The 12,872-nt window shown below is 39.4% G+C and overlaps 1 protein-coding gene across 1 annotated transcript in view; it reads left to right on the forward strand.

Annotated features, from left to right (window-relative positions):
• The first annotated feature begins 838 nt into the window (after positions 1-838).
• The window catches only part of LOC109913417 (breast carcinoma-amplified sequence 4), a 29,470-nt gene continuing 17,436 nt past the window's right edge, over positions 839-12,872 (forward strand). Inside the window, exon 1 of the mRNA XM_020512925.2 lies at positions 839-1,194. Within this exon, the coding sequence (XP_020368514.2) occupies positions 961-1,194 (234 nt within the window). The 5' untranslated portion in view covers positions 839-960. The remainder of the gene's footprint in view (positions 1,195-12,872) is intronic.

Genomic DNA, 12,872 nt, shown 5'->3' on the forward strand with positions numbered 1-12,872 from the left:
CCTGTGAAACCAATCTGAAGCCCATCTAACCTAAACTATTCCATTATCATCCATATGTTTATCCAATGACCATTTAAATGCCCTTAAAGTGGGCGAGTCTACTATTTTTGCAGGCAGGGCATTCCACGCCCTTACTACTCTCTGAGTAAAGAACCTACCTCTGACATCTGTCCTATATCTATCACCCCTCAATTTAAAGCTATAATTTATCTCTGTTTCAGCTCATCATTAGCTATCTCTTTCTGTATCCCTTCTCTCTCTGGGCCCTGTCACCACGTGTATTCACTCTCCTCCCCCAACCCCGCACCACCGTAAACCCCATCCTTTCCCAACAATTTTCAGTTCTGACGAAGGGTTACTGGGCTCTAAATGTTAACTCTGTTTTTCTCTCTACAGCTAAATTTCATGTCTTGGCACCCTTATGAGTAGGCAGGGAGAGGGAGCCCTTTTGGCTCGGCTTCCAAGTGTAAGTCAACGAAATTTATTGCTATAATGCTAGGAATGTAAGAAAATCAGCTCAAAACCAGCAACTGCTAGAGAACCACAGAAGACTGCATCTGTGGAGAGAAAACTCAGTTAACATACTGAATTTAGTGATCCTTCTTCAGAAGATAATCGGTTGCTTTTCTTGAGTACGTCGTTCTTCTTTTCCACTACTATTCTTCTCTCAATTGTCTTGCATCTAGGACATGGGAGGTTCTAAGTGGTTTTCAATATCACTTAACGCCTGGAATGAGTCTCTATAATTCGACCTCCAACCTACAACTATCATTTCGCCTTTATCTCACTCATAGCGCCGCCTGCAGGCTGTCGCTACCCTCCCTGTCTCAGTCATAGCGCCGCCTGCAAGCTCGGAGGGACAGTGTTGGGTTAATAGTGTCGAACGTGTTTGAGGCATTATCGCTGTCACCAAGGTAACCGGCAAAGAGGTCGGGAGGCGTTTGGAAATCGGCAGTTTTTATGGATCAGGAGGTGGAGGTGGAGGTGGATAAGCAGCGAGCGGCTGGACGCTCGGGCTCGGAACTAGTGATCAGGCCTGATGGAGGGAGCGGGAGCCCGGGCTCGGGGCCATTGGTCGGGCCTGCCGGAGGGAGCGGGAGCCCGGGCTCGGAGACGGAGCCAGTGCAGAGCTGGGTGATGCAAGAGAGTGCACAGGAACTGGCGGCGTCTCTGGGAGCTGATCCCTGTCCGGAGGTAGGTGCAAGCAGTCAGAGCCCATTCGGGATGAATTCAGCATCCATCTTAAAGTATTAATTTAGTAGAGCTCATAACTTAAAAAGAATTAATATATTGATATAAAAGCAATATTTGTGATCTCGTGTAGTTTGTCTTTAATTGCATTAGGTTGAAAGTTAGAATACCATGCAAAAATGTTCTGGTCCTAATCAGACATCTGTACAGTTTCGCTCGTAGCAGTCATCAATGATCTAAAATGCCAACGACATTTATTTCATCCTTCTGGTGTAAAGATCTTGAAGGTGATTTTTATACTGCAGTTCTAGCATTATTGTGGATTTACAATATATTTGATAGGACAGTTACCCTACAGGTTAAACACAGGTAAACTGGTCCTTCATTATCTCACAGATAGCAAGAAGTGCAGATGCTGGAGTCAGAGATAACACAGTGTTAAGCTGGAGGAACACAGCATGCCAGGCAGCATCAAAGGAGCAAGAAAGTTGACATTTTGGGTCAGGACCTTTCATCAGAAATGTGGGAGGGGAAAGGGAGCTGGGAAATAAACAGAGAGGAGGGGTGGGGCAGTGTTAGGTGAGTGCAGGTAGGCAGTGGTGGGGATTGGTCAGTGAGGTGGGAGGAGCGGATAGGTGGCCTCATTCCATGACCAACCCTCCCTCTCATCCCCACCTCCTTGACCTGACACAACCTGTCTTCTCCCCCACCTATCCGCCCCACCCATCCCACTGACTAATTCCCACCATTCCCTACCTGCACTCAACTATCACCATTCCACCTACCTTCCCCAGCTCCACCTTCCTTCTCTCTCTATTTCTGAGCCTCCTTCCCCCTCCCCATTTCTGAAGAAGGTCCCGACCGAAACATCAACTTTCCTGCTCTGATGCTGCCTGGCCTGCTGTGTTCCACCAGCTTCACACTTCATTATCTCACTGCTGTGGGACCTTGGTGCACTAATTGGTTGCAACATTACAACAGTGATTAGAATTAAAAATGTTTAAAGCCCTATAGCACAACTAGAAGTTTGTAAAGGTGCTGCAAAATTATTAACAACAAATATTGACATAACGCATTTAATATTATAAAATTTCCAAATTGCTTTCACAGGAATATTTTAAGTAAAGTATCGCACTGAGCCACACAACAGGACAGTCAAAAATAAAGGAGTAGGTTTTGAGGAGCATCTTTAAGAAAAAATTATCGTAGGGGATAAAATGTGTACGGTGGGAATTCAAGAGTTTAGGGCTACCCAATTAATGATGTGCACCAGTGATGGAGCATTTTAAGTTCGAATTAGATGAACACATATCTTAGATGATTATGGAGGTGGAGGAGATTATGGAGATGGGGAGTGATGAGACTATGGAGGGATTTGAAAACAATGATGAGAATTTTATCAAAATAGCCATTGACGTGAAGCCATTGTAGGTCAGTAAGCATGGGGTGATAGTTGAATGGGAGCTGCAGCAGGGATGAAGTTGTACCGTATTACAGAAGTTGTAACTCGGGGTCTTGGTGATGACACAGCTTGTTTGTTTGAAAGCTTAGTTCAGGGTCATATTACACCCTGTCGCTAACCGTCTGGGCTAGGATTATTGCCAGAGAGAGGGGGAATGGGATTTGAAGTGGGAACCAATGACATATCTTAAATCTTTTCAATATTTAATTGAATTGGTACTTACAATGTAAATACTAATTTTTACTTGGAAGAAATTGTACTTTTCTGGTGGTGGATGTCAGGTAAGCAACCTATTCAGTTAGGAATCAAGAATTGGAAACAATGTAGGACTAAGTGTTGCCAGTGTACATGTGAAAATTAATGCTGTGCTTTTGGATGTCATCAAAGGGGATCATGTAAGTGGCGTTTAGAAGATGGCCCAAGGATAGATCCTTGGCCAACACAGAGATAGCAGGAAGAGTGGATATTACAAATAATACTCTTTCTATGGTTACAGTAGTTAAGAATGGGTCTAGAAAAAATAATCCCATCAAGCCAGATTACAGTCAAAGGCTGCAACCAAGTCTAGAGCGATGAGGGATAACTTGCATATCAACACAAGTCTTTCTATTTGAGTGAATACCAGAGGTGTGAGACTCCTGGAGAAGGTACTTTCATAATAGTTGGAAAACAGAAAATGTGAGAAACACAGTAGGCATGTTGGAAATGTGGAAAAAAGCTGATGTTTTTGATGAGCAGGCCTTTTCTGCGAGATGTTACAGATAATATTAGTCCATCAGGAATATCTGATAGTCGTGCTAAAGCATTCACACACCTGAACATTCACCTGTCTGTTTTCTGCAATTGTTTTACTTCTTGTTCATAGACTTAAATTTGACAATCAATGGGATTAACTGAAATGGCAAATCTGGTTTTAGAGGAGCTTTGGCAGAAATCGTTTGACCTCCTTGGACACTTCAGAAACCTTAGTAAAATGGTTGTTTTTAGACCTGTACTCTCAAAGCATTAAACAGTTAGAGTAAGGTGGATGTTGGGCAGAGGATAAGAAGTTTAAGGGAAGGAATTGGAAGACCCAAGCATAATTAACTCAATAGTAAATTTTTGCAAGTGTTTTTGAACAGTGGGCACGGGTACATAGCTGGTGAGGATGGAAGAAAGAAAGCAATAAAAGAAGCAGAAAATGAAACAGAAATGGCAGGAAAAGCTCAGCAGGTCCAGCAGCATCTGTGGAGAGAAAGCAGAGTTAACGTTTTGGGTTCGGTAACCCTTCTGCAGAACTGAAGCAGGATTTGATAACAGAGATGCTGAACTGGATATATGGTCAGAGGATTTCCAGATCAGGTGGGCTGAAGCAAAACCAATGGGCAGCAGGAGCTAATTGATATGAGTAAGGCCATGGGTGATGAAGTTTGTGGCACAGGAACGGTCACTGAGAGAATTCAATTGTAGCCGTGATGAAGGCACGAATGACGGGGCCGAAGAGATGAAGTATGTTGAATTGCCATATGTTTCATAGATAAGGGAAGCCAAACTTGGTCAACGGGAAAGCTTAAGATTAAACATAACTTTGAGAATGCACAGCATTTGGTTAAGCCTCAGCAAACAGCCAGAAAAATAGTATGTTTGTGCCAGTGGCAAGCCCTGAATTAGCCTGAGCAAGACCTGAACTAGTGGCCTTCAGTTTTGCTAATGTCGAGTTGTACTGTAAAAATCCTGCAACTGGAGCTACCAGTTTGATATCTGAACCAATTATTTAAATACAAAAACTTAAAACACTTAAACTTTCTGTTTTTAATTATTTTATTTAAAATTCAATTAATTGTTTAATGTTGCTGATTCATTTTTTTGTCCTACAGTATGAGACTTTTGAAAATATAATGGTTGAAAATATGTATTTGATGCAAATTTCAAAATCTTGAAGTAAGTTTTTAAGTAAGATTTGTTGATTGCTTTTGAAAGAACTATTCTATTAAATAATATTTGTAAAACGGTTAATTAAACAATGTGCTATAGCATGCATCCCCCTTGTTTGGAAAAGCATAATAAGACATTATATCATTAATAGTGCAAATATTGTTTGAAAGCTTCATTTACAGGTGTTCCTAACCATTTATAATTAGTTCCAAAAAAGGCGAACTTTGATGGAATTCAGGTTCTAAATTGGGACAAGGCGAATTTTGATGGAATTAAACATGAGCTTGCAGGGGTTGATTGCAGTAGTTTGTTTGCTGACAAAGGAACCTCTGGCAAGTGGGAGGCCTTTAAAAATGTGATAGCTAGAATTCAAGATCTTTATGTTCCTGTGAGGGTGAACAGCAAGGTTGGCAGGAGTAAGGAGCCCTGGATGATGAGATATATTACAAGAAAAAAGAAGGAGGCATGGATCAGAAACAGGCAGCTGGGATTAAGGGAATTCCTGGAGACGCAGAGAGGATGCAGGAGCTTACTGAAGAAGGAAATCAGGACGGTGAAAAGGGGACACGAGATAGCTTTGGCTGAGAAGATTAAGGTGAATCCAAATAGATTCTTTAAGCATATTAAAGGAAAAAGAATAATTAGACAGAGAATAGGACCTCTCAAGGACCAAAGTGGACATATATGTATGGAACTGCAGGAGATGGGTGAGGTCCTCAATGAATACTTCTCCTCTTTTTACCGTGGAGAAAGACATGTAGATTTGGGAACATGGGAAGTTAGTGGTGATATCTTGGGGACAGTCCATATCACAATAGAGGTAGTGTTGGAAGTATTAGAATGTATGAAGGTAGATAAATCTCCTGGTCCTGATCAGATATATCCAAGAACTCTGCAAGAGGCTAGAGAAGAAATTGTGGGGGGCCCTGGCTGATATATTTGCATCATCATTAGCCACAGGTGAGGTCACAGAAGACTGGAGGGTAGCATATGTTGTGCCCTTATCAAGAAGGGCTGCAAAGAAAAACCTGGGAATTATAGACCAGTAAGCTTAACATCTGTGGTAGGTAAGTTACTTAAGAAGATTCTGAGGGATAGGATATATATGCATTTAGAAAGACAGGGATTGATTTAGGAGTAGTCAGCATGGCTTCATGCGTGGGAGATCATGCCTCACAATTTGTTAGAGTTCTTTGATGAAGTGATCAGGAAGGTTGATGAGGGCAGGGCAGTAGACAAAGTCTATGTGGTTTTTAGTAAGGCCTTTGTTAGGTTCCACATGGTAGGCTACTCTAGAAGGTTAGATCGCATGGAATCCAGGAGAGCTGGCAAATTGGATACACAATTAGCTTGATGATAGGAAGCAGAGCATAATAGTCAAAGGAAGCTTCTCGGACTGGAGGCCTGTGACTAGCGGTGTGCCTCAGGGGTCAGTGCTGGGCCCATTGTTGTTTGTTATCTGTATCAATGATTTGGATGAGACTGTACAAGGCATGATTAGTAAGTTTGCAGATGACACTAAAGTAGACAGTGTCTTGGACAGTGAAGGAGGTTATCAGAAATTGCAGCAGGATCTTGATCAGCTGGGGAAGTGGGCCGAGAAATGGCAAATGGAGTTTAATATAGATAAGTGTGAGATGTTGCATTTTGGAAAGTCAAATCAAGGTAGAAGTTTCATGGTGAATGGTAGGGCCTTAAGGAGTGTAGTGGAACAGAGGGACCTTGGAGTTCAGGTGCACGGTTCTCTGAAAGTGGAGTCACAGGTAGACAGGGCAGTGAAGAAGGTGTTTGGCACGCTGGCTTTCATCAGTCAGGGCACTGAGTACAGAAGTTGGAAGTTATGTTGCAGTTGTACAGGACGTTGCTGAGGCCGCAGTTGGAGTATTGTGTTCAGTTTTAGTCACTTTGCCATAGGAAGGATGTTATTAAACTGGAAAGAGTGCAGAAGAAATTTACAAGGATGTTGCCAGGACTCGAGCAACTGAGTTATAGGGAGAGTATGGACAAGCTAGGACTTTTTATTTTACGGGGTAGGAGACTGAGGGGAGATCTTATAAAAGTGTATAAAATCATGAGAGGCGTGGATAGGTTGAACGCATTCAGTCTTTTTCCCAGCTTTGGGGAATCGAGGACTACAGGACATCACTTTAAGGTAAAGGGGGAAAGAATACATGGGGACCTGAGGTGCAGCTTTTTTACACGGAGGGTGATATGCATATGGAATGAGCTGCCAGCGGAAGTGGTTGAGGCAGGTACATTAACAAAATTTAAAAAGCATTTGGACAAATAGATGGTTAGGAACGGTTTAGAAGAATATGGGCCATGCAGGGAAATGGGGTTAGCGTGGATGGACATTTTGGTCGGCATGGACCCATTTGGGCCAAAGGGCCTGTCTCTGTGCTGTAGGACTCAATGACACCGCAACATTTAGTTTAAGATACTGCCTATTATGGCATTATCTTTATCTTTAATGAGGGCCAAAGCCCTAAGATCATTCCGGCCATCAGCGCAGTATTCCTTGTTTCTTGCGGTCAGTTTGATAAACTTGAATACAGAAACTCGTGTTTCTGATTTCAACCTTTTGAAGTCTGCTTAATATAACCCCTTTGGGTGCATATTTCCCAGCTGCCTATCTATCTGTTTACCTCATGGAAGGTGGCATTCCTTATACTGCTTTTCAAGGCATCAGATTTTCCATGCTTTCCTGACTGCAATCAAATGCTGTAAGTAGTGCTTGAAGATTGCTAGGTTTCAAGTGTGAATAGTCACACAATATCAAGTCTTCTTATATAAAGTCAGAAATAGGAAACCATTGTTATAAGAATAATTTTAATCTGATTTATTTCCACATGTTAAAATAAATGTACTTTATATGCAGGTTATACATTTTACCAAATTGTGTAACATTGTATATAACAACTATATTTCCATAAACAGTGATTATAACTGGATATAGTAATGAATATAACAGTATGCATTGCAGAAAATCTATAGTCATGTTCTTATTCCACTGGGAATTACTGAATAATGAATATAGATGTATGAAAACTCACATTTTTACACTAATTTGAAGCTCAATGTTGATTTTATATTGAGTGTAAATTGCAAGTTGTAAATATCTGCAAATTTGTAAAGTGAAACAATTTTCCTACAGAGTGTGCATTTATGGATAGAAGTTGCCATATTTAAATGCAGAAAAGTTAGCCCTCTAATTGTCATTTTAGTTTAAAATTATCTAGATTTGACAAATCTATCTATACCCCTTCTGCAAATTGGACTCTTAGATTGTTTATTACGGATTTGATGCTAATTAGTCTACCTTTTCCTACTACTGTCTCTGCCTCCCCTACCTATGCATTAATAAATTAAGTGTTCTGGAACACTTATGTGCAGTATCACCAAATTGTGGGTTCCGAACCTACAATTTCTCCTGACAGAATTTCTGGTATTTGTTGTGTTCCTGTGTGGAAAAGGTTGGGCCGTTCTCAGGATAATGGATTTATTGCAGTGCTGATGGGTTTTTTTTAGTTTTATGTTTAGCATACATTTTATTTTCATTGTTATGTTTTGTTTCTGTTCCATGCCCAACTGTCATTGACTTTATCTGTACATGATATCACGTCTGAAAGTTGAAACTGCATTCATTTAACTTGTACGCATTACTACAGTCAGCAGTGCAGTATAGATAAAAATAATGAATGGTTTAATACCCAATTCATGCCAGTATATATTTTTCCACTAAGTTTATGGAAGAGTTAAAAGAAAATTTGTTCTTACATTGCACCTTTCACAACCACGGGATCTCTTTGTTCTTCACATCAAATAAAGAACTTGAAGACTTAGTCATTTGTAACTACGTAAATGTACACATGTTTAAATAGCTTTCCTGAATTCTGTATGTGTAATCATGCTAATATCCGAATAGTATAAACAAATGTAAAGCCGTTCTCTTTTGCACTTTATTTACTGTCAGTGTCATGATCTAATGGCATTTTACTAGAATCTTATATCTGTAAAAAGGTAATTTACAGTCAGTTCTAACATGATATTTAATAAAATTGCAAATTAATGTGTATTTAACTCATTTGTTATGGTTGTGATCTGGCTGATGTAATTACCAGACAGGTACCTGACTGGATCTTTCATAATATGATTTGTTTTGGTTTTTACAAAGTGACCACTGCTGCAAATTCTGCTTTAACAATAAAACAAAGGTTTATTAACATAAGAAATGAAAATGAAATAGAATAAACAAAACCATCATACAAATTCAAAGATTTTTAAACACAGTAAAAATATAATCCCATTAATCCCCAAGCATTCCTTTGAAAAGAAACAAAACAATGTTTGTACAGTACCCAAAACACACTTCTGGTACAGTACCCAGAACACCATTCATTCAATACTCACAATAGAGTCCTGTATCTAATACCTCGGTATAGTTAAGTCACTTGTGACTTCAGCTTTTAGACTGGAAATGTAAATAGCTTCTTCCTTGCGCTCTCTCACACCTGCTTAAATGTATTCAGCTTTAAGTAACCTCTTCAGGGTTTATGCCAGCACTTCTAGTCTTGGACTAACACTAACTACACACTCTAAGGTAGCCTAGTTCACAATGTATTCTGCCCTATTCAGGACCATCGGTCTATACAGCTATTGTAATCCAAGCTTTACTGGACTCTCCCGCGTGAAAGTCTACCCCTCAACCCTATGTGTGTTTCACTTAAGCTTGAAAAAAGCAAGTTCCAGATGTTTCTAACAAGCCTTAAGACCCCTTTATTTATTTTGCTGGGTCACAACACAAACTAGAAGAAAACAAAAGTGCATTTGTGGTACACAAAATCCAGCCGCTCTAAAGCCAAGCCTTAAAATTGTTTTAAAATAAATCACCATGGCAACAGAAATAGCTACAAAATAATTAACTTTAGACTCTAAGAAAACCCACCTGTTATTAACTCAAAAACCATAAATTCAAATTAACAATGATTTTAAAAAAATATACATGAATCTTATAGTTTGCATCACATTATTTTCTTCCTTTTTGTTGTCAAGATGAAGAATATTTCCATTTATATTTCAAGCTTTTTGATATGCTTTTACAAACCCAGATGGGGGTTGTAATTTACTGCATTAAATAAAATAGAACTCCTGTTGCCAAGGGAGACACAGATAAAGAAAAATCCAGAAGGGAGTCAGTGATTGTCTGGGTGTGCCAGAGAGCGAATTGTTCAACATACTTGTAGGAAATTCTGCAAGACTACTGGGAATTGAGTCGCGTTTTCTCTGAAGTTAATGTAACCGTGAATTCAGTTTGCAGCTTGCTTTCAATGTCTTGGGCAGAGGTATCAGCGGAAGGAAACAAGAATAGCAAGTGAATACACAGAAGTTCACCAGAAGGAAACTTGTTGCAGCTGTGCCAGCCGGAGCAAGAAGTCTTGATGTGGTGATGGTGGCAAATCTTTGCTAGGACATTATTTGTAAGGATATTATTCCTGACATAAAAGGGGTAGCTGGAATCCTTTTCTGGTGTTCAAAATGAAATCTTTCCAGCCTTTTTGTCTCTTGCAATATAATTCAGGCCTTTTTCTCCTTAGAATTGTAGAATCTGTGGGATTTTACAGTACAGAAGGAGGCTGTTTGACCCATCCTGTCTGTACTGGCTCCCAAAAGAGCTACTCAGGCAGTCCTATTCTCCGACCCTATTTCTGTAGCTCTATGAATTCATCTCTTTCAAATTTATATCCAGCTCTCAATGGGGCTTCCTGTGGAATCCACCTCCACGTCTCTCCAAGGCAGTGCATTCCAAATCCTAACAATTCTTTGCATAAAAAAGTTGTTCCTCACTTCAGTCCTAGTTGTCATATGCTGACAGTCATGAAATTGTGATCCCTAGATGCTGGCATACTGACTTGTGGAAACAGAATGTCTTTCTTTACCCTGTTAAAATTGTTCATAATTTTGAACACCTCAATAAGGTCACCATAATCTTCTGTTACAACGAAAATAAGCCTAATTTCTCTAATCTTGTATCTAAAATCTTTCATTCCTAGTATCGTCCTAATAAATTTCATTTGAACTCTCTCCAGGGCTTTCATATCCTTCCTTAAATAAGGTGCCTTCAATACTCTAAATGTGGTTTGACCAGTGATTTGTAGAGGTTAGCATCACTTCCATGTTATTATGCTTAATGCCTCTGTTATAAAGCCAAGGATCCTTTTAAACTTTCTCAACAAGTGCTTCAGCTTGCCTGGCCACCTTCAGGGCACCATGCACATGAACCCTAGGTCCTTCTGCTCATGTTCTGCCCTCAAAGTTGTACCATTGCACCTGTATTGTATCTCTGTGTTTCTTCTACCAAAATGCACTACCTTACATTTCTCTGCATTGAAATTCATCTGCCAGGTCATTTGGCCAACTTGTCAAAGTCCCTCTGAAGTCACTCAGCATCATCTTCACAATTCACTGTTTTCCCTAGCTTAGTTTCATCTGCCAATTTAGGGAATTTGCCTCAATACTCATATCCAAATATTTCATAAAATCAGAAAAAGCAAGGGTCCCAACACCAATCCTTGGGGAATCCCACTTTCAACTTGGCTCTAATCAAAGAAATGCCCATCTATACCTACCTGCTGTTTCCTGTCTTTAAGACAACTTCTAATCCATGCTGACAAAGACCCATCAATCACAGATACTTCTAATTTGCTAACCAATCTGCCATGTGACACAGTATCAAATGCTTTCTGGAAGTCCCAATGTACAGCATCCACAACAGTACTGTCATCCACTGCCTGTTTAGCTTATCAAAGAACTCTGTTAAGTTTGTCAGTCATGACCTGCTCTTGACAAAGCTATGTTGACTGTCAAGTATTAACTTATTTTTCCTTGTAAGTGTATATATACCTTATACCGTATTATGGCCTTCATCAGTTTTCCCACTATTGATGTTTAAAAAATGTTTGTTCTTTGTGTTAAATGTACATCTGCATATTCTTGAGAATGTGTTCAGTAACTGACCTCTATGATAATTTTTTTTAAAAAAACTAAGTTAATCTCTATCCAGCCAGGTTTCCGCCTGGGGTCAGTATTACCAAGGGCTGGGATCATAACACAAATCAAATCTCCCTTATGTCCAAAAATCTGAAAGTTTATGAAGCTACAATGGATTCTTACTCAATAATTATTTCAAACAGAGAGAGAACGATTCAGGAAAAATAAATAATAGTTTCTAGCAGCTGTCAGTTTGATTGCTTGCAAATATCATGCTTAAGACCCAGATGTAGATTTTTTGTTAGTAACAGTAAACTATAGTGACAATGCTTGTTATAACACAAGTGGTGACGCGATCCCAATTGTTTATCTTTTATCCACCTGTCATTGTCTCTGCACTAGATATGAAGTGCTAAAATATCAGTAAATAAGTGATGTAATGGAATGGATAAGGTACACCAGTAAGTTTTTTCGTTTTGAACTGACTTCTTTTTTCCCCCAATGAGGACATTGGGTTCGCCTTCTTTTAATAAGAGATAATTAAAATGACAAAAGCAAGTTGTCCCATACTTTTGAAGATAAATCCATGTTATGTAGGTGTTTTACTTACAGTCCTTTCAAAAAGGTATTGGCCAAATTAGGCTAATCTCTTTCCATTATTACAAAGTCTGTCATTTTGAAATTTAAGTTCCCAATAGCTGGGTTGTCCATTGGCAAATATGGTGAATTCGTATTTTACTATACATTTTGGGATCGTGAAAGGTAAGTTATCCAACCATACCTTTATTCCTTCTATCAAAAGCCTTCTTTATATGATAACTTAGATATCTTTAAAGTTCTTTAAAGAGAATTCTTTTTCAAAAAAAAAAGCATCTGTAAAGGACATGGATCAGACTCTCTAATTTAAGGTTTTATAACAAGAAAGCATTATGGGATAGCAAGGGACAGTTTAATTTACACATTACATATGATCAAATACAATGGTAAGCCCTCATTTATGACTTATTCCTTAAAGGTCCCGTAACTTCTGGTGGAAGCAATGATGTAGTGGTCGTGATTCTGGACTAGTAATCCAAAGTCCCAGATTAATATTCTGGGGATATATATTTGAATCCCAACATGGCAGATGCTGAAATTTGAATTCCATTTTAAAAAAAAGTCCGGAATTAGAAACTGGTATCAAGGCAACCAGCTGCTTGGTTGATTTTCATCAACGCCGAACTGTATCCTTACCCTGTCTTGTCTACATGCAATTCCAACCCCAAGGCAATGCAGTTGACTTTTAACTACCCAATGAAATAGCCTAGCAAGCCTCACA

The sequence above is a fragment of the Rhincodon typus genome, chromosome 19, assembly GCF_021869965.1.
Source record: "Rhincodon typus isolate 14 chromosome 19, sRhiTyp1.1, whole genome shotgun sequence".
NCBI lineage: Eukaryota > Metazoa > Chordata > Chondrichthyes > Orectolobiformes > Rhincodontidae > Rhincodon > Rhincodon typus.